At 47.1% G+C, this 14984-nt stretch overlaps 1 protein-coding gene across 1 annotated transcript in view; it reads right to left on the bottom strand.

The window, feature by feature from the left end:
- Positions 1 to 230: 230 nt before the first annotated feature.
- The window catches only part of LOC111812570 (protein AF1q-like), a 72255-nt gene continuing 57501 nt past the window's right edge, over positions 231 to 14984 (bottom strand). Inside the window, exon 2 of the mRNA XM_023701046.1 lies at positions 231 to 547. Coding sequence (XP_023556814.1) covers positions 270 to 547 — 278 coding nt within the window. The 3' untranslated portion in view covers positions 231 to 269. The remainder of the gene's footprint in view (positions 548 to 14984) is intronic.

Raw genomic sequence — 14984 nt, 5'->3', positions numbered from 1 at the left:
GGGTGGGAGTGTGGCAGAATTCCTGTGACCCAACACTCCATTGTTTAAGCCCCTATTTTGTGGCTTGAGGACTTTTGAAAGGAATGGAGTAGATCGATAAAGAGATGAATAAATATAGGTAAATAAATAAATAAATACAACTCACCAGGCAGATTCGTCAGCACCACCAACCCTACAGGGAAGAGAACAAGATTAAAATGGTAAGGAATGGAAGGAAGGCGGTAGAAAGGAAAGACAATGAGGACAAGGTGGTGGGAGAAGTCTCGGCCTTAGAGCAAGTCCAGTTCAAAGGAGTGGACGCTGGCAATGGGAGCTCTCCAGAAGTTGAAGTTGCTGTACTCAAGAAGGATGTCACCTTCAGGGTTTTTCTCCTGCTCTGCTCCAATCACTTTCCCAGTCATTTTGCCAGTGCTGCTGTCCTTGCTCTTGTGAGTGGGTGTATCAGACAGACCCAGGTCTTCCAGCTCAGACAGGTCCAGTTGTGGAATGAGCATTCTCCGGAAAAGAAAGGAGCTGTACTGGCTACTCTCAGGGTCCTCATAGCTTCCTGTTATCAATGAATTAGTAGTGCATTCCAAAGATGGAGAGAATACTTCAGGGTCTCGGGATCTGCTCTGGGCTGGAGAGAAAGGAAGTCGTTGGGGCTTTGATGGCTTTGTCTTCTCAAACCCTGGACTTCAGTGACTCAGTCTGCCGGATCGGTCTCCCCCTGCAATGAATTGTACACTTTAAATCTGGGAATTTTATTGTATTTCAGTTTTTTCAATAGAGCTGATTTTTAAAGAATCACACAGATTATTATTTTTAGGAGGAAGGGGTGCCAGAATAGAAGCCAGGAGACTAGTTGACGGACAAGTGCAATAAACTTGGCTTAGGGACATAACTGCAGTTGTGGCAGGACGTTGGGTTCGAGGTGTGGTTTGCAGGCAAAAGCAAATAGGATTTGCTGACATCACCGACACAGCAAACAGGGCTAAAGCACAGGCATTGGGCTCAGGCTTCCTAGGGTTGAATCATGGATCCACCCCTAAATTATGATCTTGGGCAAATGGCTGAATAAATCTGACCCATGATTTTCTTCTCTGTCAAATGTGGATAATAATAATAACTGAATGATTTTGTAGGGTGGTTAGAAGGTTCAAATGACACGCTGTATAAAAAATCCTGAGCATAGGCCATGGCCCTAAGGGGGCCCTTCACACATTTCAGTAGAGACAGTAGCTGCCCTGGCTTGAATACTTACACGAGCTGCGTCGTGCAAAAAGCTTTCCCTGCCTTATCTCACAGTGTGATGGTCACAGAGCCCAATCTTTTTACCTGAGACTTAAACTTGTAGGAGCTAGAGCTGGAGGCTTCCCTGGCCAGGATATGGATCAGAGTTCCCGCTCACAGAAGGCGCCTCTAGAGAACAGGCTCACTGCCCACAGCATAATTCAGACACATTTGGAAATCCAACAGCAAGGGGCAGAGTAGGGAAGAGCAGGGCCTGGTTGGAAAGCCTCAATTTTACAACAAACTTAAACTCCACAACACCAGCAAACAAAAATGTTATAGGATACTTGTCACTTTGATTTCTGGGACAAGACCCTCTTCATTTCTCAGCAGTTGTTAATTCAGAAATCACTATGGCAGAAATCAGCATCCTCTGAGAACTTGCTGTTTCAGGTGTTATGTAAGGTGCTTCCACAAGGCATACATTGCCTACGTAATAAATATTATAATATGCTTTGTCCAGCAAGGAGGCCAAGGTTCAGAGAAGGTAGATGACTTAGCTGAGATCACACAACAGCAAGGCTACCCAGGTGAGATTTGCCATGCATGGAGAGCAGTAACTCACTCAGAGTGTTACAATAAAAGGAGGGTTAGCCTACTGCTAGAAGCACAGGCTCTGAAGCCACACTGCCTGGATTTGCACCCAGCTCTACCTCTTATGTGCTGCATGGGTCTGCAGGAGCTATTAAATGTCTCTGTGCTTTGATTGCCTCATGTGTCAAGTGAGAACAATCTAGTATTGGTACCTTCTTGTGATGGTTAATTTTATGCATCAATGTTATGTAAGCTAAGAGATACCCAGATAGCTAGTACATTATTTTCAGATGTGTCTGTGAGGGTATGTTTGGAAGATACTTGAATCAATAGGTTGTGTAAAGAAGGTTCATTCTCAACAATGAGTAGGCATTTTCCAACTCACTGAGCAACCGAATGGAACAAAAGATAGAAGATGAGTGAATTTGTTCTCTCCCTTTTTTCTCTCCTTCCTTTGGATGGTAGAACTCCAGATTCTTGGATTTTTGGATTCCCAGACTTAAACCAGCTCTTACCCCATCCCAGTTCTCAGGCTCTTGAAATTGGACTGAATTACATTCTTGACTTCCTGCTTTTCCAGTTTGCAAAGACAGGCCTCAGGACTTCTCAGTCTCCATAAATGTGTGAGACAATTCCAACAGGAAATGTCTTATGTATCCGTACAGCTATCCATCTTTCCTTCTAACTATTTCCTATTGTTTCTCTTTCTCTGAAGAAACCTTGACTAGCATGCTATTTTATAAGATTGCCGTGAGGTTAGTTTCTACCAAAAATTTAGAATGTTGCCTAGCACATAATAAGAAGTATGCAAGAATTTGTTTTTTATCAGTGATTGTAGCAAGCCCTAAAGCCAGAGTTCAGCCAAACAACACAAGGGATCAGAAGAGAATCACAAAGTTTCTAATTGGAAAAATCTACAACAGAGGTTAGCAAACTAAAACCCATAGACCAAACTTGGCCCTCCACTTGTTTTCATAAAATGTTGTTGAAACACAGCCACAGTCACTTGTTTAGGTGCTGTCTGTGGCTGCTTTTGTTCTCTGACAGCAGAGTTGAGTAGTTGGGGTGGAGACCATAGGACCTGCAGAGACCAAAATGTGTATTTTCTCACCTTTTATAGAAAAACCTTGCTAACTGACCTAGAAGATACCCGGTCCAGTTCCCTTTCATCTACACCAGTTCCACAACTGGTTTTGTTTTTGTTTTTTTTTTTTTTATTTTTTTTTTGTGTGTGTGTGTGTGTGTGTGTGTGTGTGTGTGTGTGGCCAGCTCAGCCCACCAGGGCGCAGGGCTGGCTGGCATGTGGTGCTGGGGGATTGAACCGCGGTCCCTGTGCTTTGCTTAGCTTAGCTTGTTCTAAGTAGATGCTTTAGCCCCCCACAACTGGTTTTGACTGAGCACCTCCGGAAATGAGCCCTCTGGTCCCCGCAAGGCAGCCTGGTCTTCTCCAGATAAGTTTGATGTTTGAAGGGTTCTTCTTTAGGCTGATGTAATTGACCTCCCATAATTTCAATGCAAAGAACAATGCAAGATCCAATCCTTCACAGCAGTAAGGGGCTTGCCCAAAGCACTTAGTAACAAGGCATGAATGCTAGGAGGTCACCTCATTTCTAGTGCTTTATCTTTCTTGTTAGACTATATATTCCTTCCATAGAGAGTTTAATCTAAGAACAGGTTCTGAATTACAAAATAAAAAATTAATTTTTTCCATATACCCATGTACAAATGCTCCCAGCTTAACAATGAGGTTATACCCCCAATAAGCCACTCATGAAAAGTTGAAAATGTCGCAAGTGAAAAGCACATTTAATATCATGGATTTACAGCACAATACACTGTAGAGAATCAGTTATTTATCTGGTGATCCCCTCGCTGACAGGGAGCTGGGATTCCTGGCCGGCTGGGAGCAGTACCACTGTCTAGGACAGAGTGCAATACTGCATGCCACTAGCCCAAGATTAAAATTCAAAATTCAAAAGTATGATTTCTGCTGAATGTCTGTTACTGTCACACTATTGTAAAGTAAAAACATAAATCAAACCATCATAAATTGGAGGCTATCTGTACTGTTTCCCAAAGCAGAGAAGAATGAAATATATCTGAGAAAAAGTTTTACCTCCAAAACCATTTTAAGTTTACAGTTTCTTTGTTCATAAGAGTAAAACTTTCATCACCGGGAAATCCAGCCTCTCAAAGATCACTCATTAAAAATTAAAAGTAAAAGAAAAGACATCTTCTATGGCCATATACATAATTAAGAGCTAAAGCTGAAGAGTCAGAAAGACCCTGCTTTCAATCTGGCTCTACCACTGATTATAGAGACACCGGACCAGGATCTGCACCAAACCTCAGTTTTGTCATCTGTAAACAGGACTCACAGACATGCTGACCCCAGAGTGACTGCACAAGACATGACACCACACAGAGCACCCACCGTAGCGCAGTCCTGGCACTGTGCATCCACTTGATAAGTATTTGCTATCATTATAACCCCAAATGTGTTATGTGTCTTTTTCTCCCCTTCTTTCCTTCTCCATTCCTTTCTTCTTCCCAAGCTGGCATAAAAATTATTTTCCGTTTCCTCGCCTCCAATTAGATATTGATTAGAGTATCTGATTGAGAATGAGCACTTAATAAAAGTAAATAAGTTCTGACATTTTATTTTTACTCTTGAATAAAAATGCTCACCATCCTCCTGAAAATGAGCCGTCACATTTTATTTAACAGCACAAAAGATTTGTACATTTGGCCCTGCAGGAGCCGAGGAATCTATTTTCATTATAACAAACATTGATTTTGCATTAAAAAGTCTCATTATTTGAGATAATGACTGCTGGGCTCCTTAGTTATTCTTTTGGTTCCTAAATCATTAAAACTCTAACATTTAAAGAACAAGTGGGACTGCACTGGTTCCCAAATTGTCACCAGCGAGTCATTCTTCCTGTACCCTCCTCCATGGAGAGAATCAAGATCTGTAGCAACCCATGTAGGTCCAGCTCCTTCACCCACAGTTGTAGAACTCCCAGGTTACAGTCAGGCTTGGTTCTTTTACAACCATTTCACAGATGGAAAAGGAAGGAAAAATACCTCTGGCCTCTGTGTTCATCTCCAACCAGTTCTTTGAATCAATGCTAATTTTAAAGAAGCTTGAAAGAAGCATGGTACTGCATCTGTCCTCAGATCTGGAGTTGGTGGCATTCTGATGGCCATGGTGGTGGCAGAGTTACCCGGTGGGCCTACCTTGCACGAGCAGCAGAATAAATTATTGTATCCAGGAATATTCCACCGTGGATGGTTTTCCACAGCTATACTCTCTGATCCAGGATGTTTATGCTGCCTGAGACCCCGCTGGACACCTCATTGGCAAGCCACGTGTGACACAAGTGAGTTTTGCAGAATTTCAACCACATGCACCGATTTGGATAATGTATTCTTTCAGAAGCCTGGGCTGAGCTTTAAACAAAGCATAATCCTGGCTGCATATCAATTTCCCCAGCATGGTGAGGAGGGGGGAAAAAAATCCCGAACTGCAATGCTTTCAGCAGCAGCATTTCCATTTGGGGTTTAGCAGTAGGGACGTCCAAGCAGTATGCACAATCTCCTGGTTCATTAACAGGAGCGCAAGGAAGGCAGGGGGGAAAGGTGGGGAGCAAATCATAAAATATGAAAGGACTTCCCTGGAAATTGGCATCAATGTGATTTATTCAATCCAGACCCAGGCTCAACTATTTGAAAATAATTGAATAGTTGATACCCACTGCCACTTGTAAGTGATGGGAACATGGGCCGGGGTGGAATAAAGGAAGGTGCTCGGAGGAATTCAAGGTGTCGCAGATCACAGGCCTCTCCAGACTTCTGGAAGAAGAAAAACAACTCTCTGGATCCTGGCTGAACCACCACTCGTTTCCTGGAGGGATCGTCCCACTGCACTTGTGTCCACACATGCATGGTGGAGCCACCCTACATAAACTTGGCCTTGTGTTCCAAGCATTTTCCATTTGTAAAAAAGTCTTCCATTTTAAAAACTATAAATAAATGATATTGCTTATGATAAGAAATGCAAACAACTTGGAAATATAGGGAATATTTCCCCTCTTTCCACATAGACACTCATCTTCTAAGACTGCTACTATAAACAGCTTCAGATTTCTCCTTCCATATATTTTTCTGTGTTTAGAAATGTGTGTGTACAGACACACACACACACACACACACACACACACACACACCTTTAAATTTCTTTTTGCAAGAGCATCCTATTTGCAATTTTTTCAACTAACAACCTTGTGAACACGGATTCATGTCGGTACACTTAGACAGCCTCTTCTGTCTTTTTATCAATTATACACATTCTACTGCTTATTTTCTTTAGCCCTCCACTGCCAGGCAATTAGAATACTTTTCTATGTTTATCACAAACAGTGCCCCTGTGCCATCACACATGCGTATACATATACCTGGGCAATGTTTCTGCAGAATCGACTCTCAGCAGTGAGGGTGCAAGATCTCAGCAAGTGACTCCTGAGCATTTTCTATATTGTTTCAGGCATGCCAATTATCACTTTTAATACCTGCAGAACCACCGTTTGAATCCAACTTAGCTAGACTTGCTTAGCAGTAAGAAAAGGAAGTCTTTCAAAGAAAGCCTGACACTGCCTTCCTGCAGAAAAAGGAAAGTAACTTGGTGAACCCATGGAGGAGAAATGTGAAGATCCCTCCCCAAGGCAGGATCTGGAGAGACAGTGAAGCCAGGAATTGTGTGTGGAATTTGGAGTTTCCCAAGCGATAAGAATGTGTGGGGAGTTTACAGAAAGGGAAGAAAGCTATAGGGATTGGCAGGAAACATAAGATCCTATGAAAGAAAACCAACCGGCCAGAACATACCCTATGTGGGTTTTAGCTGACAAATTTTTAAGACCCATGTGTCTGATCTTCATTTTACAGAGCATAGTTATCCAGATAGAAACAGAAGAACCAACTATGGAGGAAAGTGAAAGCCTTCATTTGTAATGTTTGTTGATCTCTAGAGGGTAAATGGCCTTATCACACTACCACTAACTGCCCGCATGATCTTCCTGTGAACCCTTGATAATACACCACTCCACCCAAGAGCCCAAAGCCAGAAGACTTTCCCTGAGCAGAAGAAATCAGATGGGTCCATCCTGGAGCAAAAGGATTAACAATTTAGGCTGAAGGGGCAGGATCCTCAGTGGGTGAGTAAGTCAGCTGCAGTACAGACTGAGAAAAGGATGGTACCTTCCCTGGAGAGTTGATGGGAATCCTTAGGGGACCTTGCACCTGGTGCCCCAACTTGGGGTACTCCTCTGCTGCTGTACCCTTGATTCTCTCACCAGTTGCTATTCCAGCAGTGCAGGAATGAATACCATTAGCACACATTCAAGACGCAAGCTAGTCTTCCTCTGTTTCTTCACCATCACCCTCCCCTTCTGATCTAGGCAACACTGGCCTTGCTAGTCCCCACATATATGCTGGACCCTCCCATCCCTTCAGTCTGTCTGGACATTTCCATCCCGGCCAATCACAGCTGCATCCATTCCTCACAGCCAGTCAAACACTCCCTGTGTAAGGTTTCTCAGCAAAATCCAATACCCCCACCAGTCCCATGACCTCTGGTTTAAGTGGTTTCTGCACCATTAACTCCCTTCTGTCTCCACAGTCTGGAGAGTTCCCTGGAGGAGGAGACCCAAACTAACCATCAGCCCATCCTCACACACACAGCGATTTCAACGGAACTGACCTTGACTCATTGTCTAGCATACTCTGAGCCATGTCAACATCCATGTGACAGTCTCCTGAAAGATAAAAATGAATTGTCACCATATATCTGTTACTCATATGAGGACACTGAGGCTCAGAGGGCCTTGGCATCTGGTTTGGTCAACCACCACCAACCAAGGCAGAGATGTGCTGGGGAGCTTAGCCTTCTTCCCCCTGGCTCAGGGGCAGGCACTGGAGAGGTGATTAGGCTGTGTGCTGCCCATCTGACATCCATGGGTCTATTTCCAAGAGATCTTGTGTCTACTGGTGCACAAAGGGGAGAGAAAGAAGGCATAGCTCCTCACCTCTTCTTCTGTTTGTTTTCTTTATTTTTTTTTTCTCTTTGTGGGTGGCAAGTCAGACTTTCAAACTTCATATGGGTGGTGGGGATGGGGATATGGATGGGTTTTTTTTTTATTTTAGGGAAGGGTCTACAGGGTGTTCAGGGTCTCACTACTAGATCAGACTCATAGTGATCCACCTGTTTACAGTCTCCCAAGAGCAGGGATTACAGACACATGCTACCATGCTGTCTCAATTGCCACCACTCCCAGTCTCAATTGCCCTCTCAGTATGTCCTGGGAGCTGAGCTAACACAGCAGGCCCAGGAATCTAACCCCAAGCAAGCCCCTGTGCCTGCCTGCAGGAGCTCTAATCTGCTGAGCTATTTGGCTGGCGTTGGTGGGTTTTTTAACATTAAAAGAGAAGTCCATCTATCAAAGATTCAGTCCATCCTTGATCCTATAGATGAAGAAACTGATTCCCAGAGAGGATCAAGGGCTTGGCTAAGTCACATGGTGAATGTGTAGGCTTTGTGTTGTATAAACTCACCAATGCCAAGTTCTAATTTTGGAAATTTCCTTCCCCTTAGTTCTGGGACAGGGCTGGCCCCAAGAGGAACATGCATTGGATCCAAACATGAGAAATGGGGCAGCAGCCTCACATGGCTGGAGGTCTAGGCAGGATCACCATTCATGTGGGTGTGTCCCAGCTGCAGCCACCTGGGCCAGCTGCCAGGTAGGTGGCAACTCCTAGATATTACCTTTCAGCTTCTCCAGTTTTAGGGCCCATTGGGCAGCTTCATGGCAAAGTGGCCAGCTTTTCTGCATATCACCCATATCAGAGACAGTCCCAGCTGGAACAGATGCGGGTCCTGACAGGCTCCCTTTTGGTTGTCCTCCTTGTGGGTGGCAAGTCATGCTTTCAAGCACTGCTTTCTCCTTGCTTGCCTGTACTTCCTGTCTATCTTCTCTCTCCAACTGCCAGCCCTGCTGACTCCAGGCCCAGAGCAGACCCCCAGGCATAGACTGACATCGCCGCCTAGAATGCCAGCTGCCACAGTAGCTTCAGTCCTAGTGTGAAGCCCCCAGATCACTCACGCACACACATACAGACTTGACTTGGCAGTCTGAGAGTCCTGGCCCCCTGCTCCTGGCTCCTTGCCACTCTCTGGAAACAAGGAGGCATCTTGGGCCCCGCAGAATTACTGCTCTGTCACTGGACTGAGATCTGATTCCCCAGACCAGTGGCTAAAGAAGACCTGTATCATCCTTCCCCAGTGTATCAGCATTGTCCCCAGCAGACTCCAGGGACACCCAGTCCATCCTATTGCCTTCATCCAGCCTTCAGCAGACTGTAGGCAGATGAACTGTCACAGCCCCGCATCTTCCCTCACCAGGCGGTGGGTAGTGAAGGCTATTTATTTCTCCCAGTCCTCAGGCCCACATCCTCCGAGCTGCCTCAGATGCCTGATGTCCCAAGGACTCTGTTAATCAGACAGTAAAGATGTCACACCACCGGCTTGGCCATTGCCCAAGCAAGCCCTGGGCTGGCCCCTCTTCACAGCCACTGCCACCCGCATGCTGAGCTGGGACTTATTACTGCTCACCCTGATGGGCTCCTGCAGCGTGCAGCTGGACAGAGTCTCTTCGCACTACGGCACTGAGCAGGGAACTTCAAGGCTCCGTGTTCTACTGTCCTTACCGCAGTGAATCTGTGCAACCAGACGAGACTGGATTCAAGCTTCTCAGTGGCAGTCTATGCTCTTGGAGAAGGCACAGAACCTCTGTGAGCCTGAGGCACTTCCTTTATAAGTGGACAGACTCATACTCACCTGATAGGAATGTTGAGGGGATTAAATAAGGTGCCGAAGGTGAAGTACATAGCCCAGAGCTTGGCCCACTGCAACGTACTTCCTAAATGGAAGCCATTCTTTGTGTTATTACTAACACTGTTTATCATTATGGCCATGTGGGTAGGAACCATGTCTGGCTTGTCTTCCCTGCTGCCCAGAATAGGGCATAGCTCCTAATCCAACCAATACCTTCTGGTTAAGTGAACGAATAAGCATACAAATGTTACGCGACGAGGCCCAGTGTATGTAATGGGTGAAGCAGGTAGGACAGCAGGGTGTTAGAGACGTAGGTAGGTCAAGATCCATTCCAGCCTGTTTCTCAAGCTTGATCAACTACCACCCTCCTCCAAGCTTTTCTCTGACCTGCAGACCACAGGCTATGATGACAGGAGCTTCACACCCGCCAGAGGTGCAGGGCCAAGCCACCTCCACTTGGGTATCTCCAGCTTTGTGCCAGCATCCTTGTGTAGCACGATGCAAACAGAGCCCAGCCCAACTCAAAGTCACCTATTAGTACACCCCATTTAACAGGTGATGAAACCGAGGCACAAGATGTTGTCCTTCACTCCCTGGTCTGAAAGCAGGCTTCAAACTCATGTGTTGCCTGCCATAAAGAGATCATCTCCAGGTTTTATATACTCTGTGAGGTAGCTATTAATATTCTCATGTACAGGTAAGGGAGCTATGACTCCAACAGAGTTAATAATTTAACTAAATCCACACAGCTACTACAGCAGGCCCACATCATACATGGGAATTAGATTCCAAAACTGGTCTATCTGGCAAAAGATACACAGAGTTCAACTTCACTGATTACCCTTCTAAGAACCGGGAAATTTTCCTTGTACTTATCCTAGTCCCTGTTTACCTAACCACACTCAAGTTTAAGGATTGCTGAGCCACTGAAGGAAAGCCTGGGAGATGACTCTGGATCATGGACTCCTCCAGCCCTTGTCCCCTTGTCCCTCTAGGTCACTGTCTGCCCCTCTCCAAAATAAGGCAAGGGAAAGGATGTGAGGTCATATAACTGCAGTTTCATGGCAATGTCCACATGACTTGTTATACATGAGTAGATGTCACTACCTATACTAGCTATAAAAGCACTAGCACAGCAGCTGGCCTGGAGTAAGTGCTCGGTACGTGTGTGCTGGCTTTGAATCTACAATAACGAACCATGCACCAGGTTTCCACTAGGAACGCCACACAAAGCCAGGCCTTGGAATAGCAGTGAAGAAGACAGACAAGGTCTCTGCCCCTGTGCAGCCAATGTCCTGACCAAAGTGACACACAGTCAGCAGGATGACTGACAGATGTATAAGAGTCAAGTCATCCTAAGTTATGGGAAGAAAAATTGCAATGGATGGGAGGTAGAGAGTGGGGGAGGCCACCTTCAGACAGCACAGAGAAGGCCTCTCAGAGGAAGTGGCACTTCAACAAAGAGCTGGCTGATCTGGGGCAATCAGTCTTTGAAAAAGGAGGAAACCTCCCCCACCTGCTTCCTGCCCTTCCAAATTAGAATTTTATCTTGTGGCCTGCACTGAGCAGCAGTTATGGTTGTACTCTTGGGCACTGGAAAAAAATCCACGAAGGGGGAGGTGGGACTGCCAATGTCAATGTTACAGTTAAAAAGAGCTCCTCTGCAGAAGGTGAGCCAGGCACAGACCTCAGGCTACCTGATGCCGGGGCCCAGGGGACTATGCCCCAGCAGAGCTTCTGTGCAAGGGACAAAATCAAAATCCCACTGCAATTGTGGAGGTAAGGCGTGACGATGACCTGAACCAGAGTACTTCATTTAGAGCTTCATGATGCTTCTGTGCCCCCAGGCTCTGGAGCCAGGAAGGGTCCTCAGACTTGTCTTGCACTTCCAGTCACCAAGTGATCCCTGCTCAGACGTTTAGTTGACCAGTTCCTACTCTACCATAGGAAGACTGAGCCCCAGAGTCAGACAGTCCACACGTGGGAGGTTGGAACACACATCTCCTGCCCCCGAGCTCAGTGCTGCACACCGGAGCTTGGTCTGGGGTCACCTACACAGCACATGGATGTGGCTCCCAGGAGAATACAGGGGTGACAGAGGACAGGGGAAGGATAGACCTAAGGGGGTGGTGAGCTGTAACTATGAGCCAGGAGACTGACCTCAGCAGGGCCCTCTGGTAGGGGACAAAGAGCAGCAGCTTCCTGCAGCCCCAGCCCTGCTAGAAAGAGGACAACAGATGACTACTGCTCTCCTTGCCTACATACGCTTCTGCACCATAGCCCTCTGGGGCCCACACTTACATTTTTACCCTCAGCTCTTAAACAGCCATGGAGGAAGGCAGGATGGCCTTTCATTCCCTGAGGACTCCTGAGTGCCCTGTGCTGGGCAGTTCCCCTGTCATTTTCTTCACCCAACACCTGTAAAGTGGCGCCTCTCTTCCTGTTTCACAGATGGAGCCTAAGGCTCCAATGGGGGACAGATTGCATGGGAACCACCCTCCACCTTCCCTCCCCAGGTCACCATTCAGTGGCACAGCTGAGATGCCCTCTAGGGTGCAGGAACAGAAGCCATGCCTCGCCTGCACATCGCCCACATGGCCAGTGGGTGGGCCCTCAGGGTCTCCAGGCAGGGCCACTCGGGATGTCTGGATTAAGAGCCAGCTTCCCACATCCTGTAACCCCTCCCTGCCAGGCCCTTGCCTACCCTCTGGATGTGGGCAGTGAATGAGACTGGGCGCTAATTTAACTTGTTTAACTACAGCTGCCGCCCTCCCGCCATGTGTCTAGCCGCCATTTACTGTGCTTTCCAAAGCCCTACCCAGCACTCAGGGGCATTTCCTGCCTGCGCTAATGGAGGAGAATAGACGCATTATATGTGAATAATGGATTATGATGATACAATTTGGGTCTCTTAGCTCTCACTGAGCCTAGGCTGGCCTTGCATTATTGATAACTTACACACACCTTCCCAAGCGTGTTTATGTAAATATTTAATAGGGAAAGCAAGTTAACCCATTGGTTTCAGCCTTTTGCAGTGTATTGGAAGTAAAGGCTATCAGAGGTGATTTGGGGACCCCCCCACACACACGAGGAGACTAGAAGTCAGGTCCTTCTGGGAAATCCAGAAGGTTCTCGAAAAGCTCACGTGGTCATAAAGAGCCTGTGGCCTAGAGGTGCATGGTTGTCCAAGAACCAAAAAGAAAGGGTTGTGTGCCTCACCATGGGGGACTCAGCCCTGGGTCAGAAGACAAGTTGGCCTTCTCTTCACAGGTAGAGAAGGTTGAGGACGAGGGGTGTAGGTTCCCGGAATGCAGCAGGGCTGAATCTCACCACTGAATAAATCAAGCCACTGCTTCCCACTCTGCTTGGCTGATTTCCTGTACCTTCACCGGCGTCCACTTTCACACCCCATTTCACGGTAGAGAGCAGTGCTTTAGAGAGTGCCTGGGTTTCCACCTGAACTCCATCACTTACCTGCTGGCTGGCAAGTTACTTCATCTCTCTGGTTGTTGCATCTGCAAAGCTGGCAGATCGTGTATTTGTCTCCCAGAAGCTCATGGGTTGGTACAAGAAATCCACAAGAATATACTGTGGGCCTGAAGCAGCTTGCTCAGCGCCCAGCACATGGGGTCAACTCTGGGACCCACTGTCATGGAGCGGCCACTGCAGGATGTTCATTTTCCCTGAAGGTATTCACGACATAGCCTATGTTCCTCAGCAGTGTTGCTCAGCAGTGCAGAACACAGGTGTGCATCTTGGACTTATTGAAATATGATTGTTATTTTGTTAACATTGTTTTTCTAGCAACGAAACTGCTTTGCCCCTTGGGAAGTCACAAGCATGGGCAAGAACCAGCCAGGCTGTGCCGAGGGAGGAAGCCCAAGCAGAATCAGATCTGAGATGACCTCTCTCCTCACCTCACCACCAGCACTGCCAACCTGGACACCTGTCTCCCTCCGGCTTACCTCCCCCAGCCCCCAGCTGCCAGTGGCCACCTGCCATTCTCAGAGCATGCACGCTGCCACACCTGCCCATGTGCTGGCTTCTCTGCCCAAGCACCCTTCTCCCTTATCTTCCTGGGGACCCAGATCACTTTGGAACATGGCCTGGTCTTCATCTCCTCCACCTGCCTCCACTGCCTCTTCACAGATCTCACCTGAGACTTGAAATGACCCACTTGTTTTTCAGCCGGCCACCAGTCTTGCAGGTCCTAGGTCCCCAGAGGCAGATACCGGGTCTGATCGATTTATCTCTGTATGCCTAGTCCCTCCTCTGCCCCGCCCAGCGCTGGGTGCTACGGGAACACCGCAGTGCAGGTGACAGATGACAGTCTGTGCCCTCATGACTTTGCACACTAGAGGGAGAGGACAGACAGTAAACATAAGAGACAAGACAGTAGTCTGGAAAAGGGATAAGAACTCTGGAGGGGAAAGGGAGCACAGCAGATAGTGGGGAGGAGGGGTACTTTAAATAGAATAGTCAGAGTAAGCCTTTGGCCTTGACCTTGTCACCCTAGGAAGTGACATCCATGCAGAGGGCTGAGGGAGATGGAGTAGTGACACCAGCCCAAAGCCCCTGAAGTAGGCATGTGCCCAGTGTGGGCAAGGAAGCAGCAAGGAAGGTGAGCATGGCAAAGAGAGGCAGCTGGACAGGTCACAGGCTCAGCAGGCTGCCCAGGCCCTTGCCACCATGGCCAGGACGTCACCACTTACTATGGGGTGCAGGGAGCCACTGGAGAATCACCGGCAGCGAAGTGTCCGACTTGTGATTCAAGGGAATCCTTCCGACTGCTCTGCAGAACACAGACTTCAGGGAACAAATACAAAGGGGCAAGGTGACAAGGGAGAGAGGAGAGGAGACACCAAGGACTGAGCCCCGGCCCTGAGGCAGAAGCACCTTCAGTATTGGTGCTGTGATATCCAATTGTGATGAAATACCTTCCATTAATTGAGTGTGTACTCTGTTAGGTTGTTCACAGATAGTTTTTTTTTATTTAACCCTAGCATTCAGAGACTTTTATTTCCTTTCCACAGACTCAGAAAGCTGAATCTGCTCCAAGGTCCCCTTGCACAGTAACAAAACCCAAGACTCCAGCCAGCCTAACCAACATCAGTGGACAATCTACAGAGAGCTGGGTTCTTTTTACAGCCATCATTTGATACAACACTCTCAACATTCCTGTAAGATAACTGTTATGGAAATCAGTATGGAGACTCCTTAGAAAAGTTGGTCTGGAAATCCCCTTTAAACCAGCTATTCCTCTACTGGGAATTTTTCCAGAGGATCTGAA

This window comes from Octodon degus, unplaced genomic scaffold (genome assembly GCF_000260255.1).
Source record: "Octodon degus isolate 3935 unplaced genomic scaffold, OctDeg1.0 scaffold00130, whole genome shotgun sequence".
Classification (NCBI taxonomy): domain Eukaryota; kingdom Metazoa; phylum Chordata; class Mammalia; order Rodentia; family Octodontidae; genus Octodon; species Octodon degus.
This window is presented reverse-complemented; position numbering and strand designations above follow the sequence as displayed.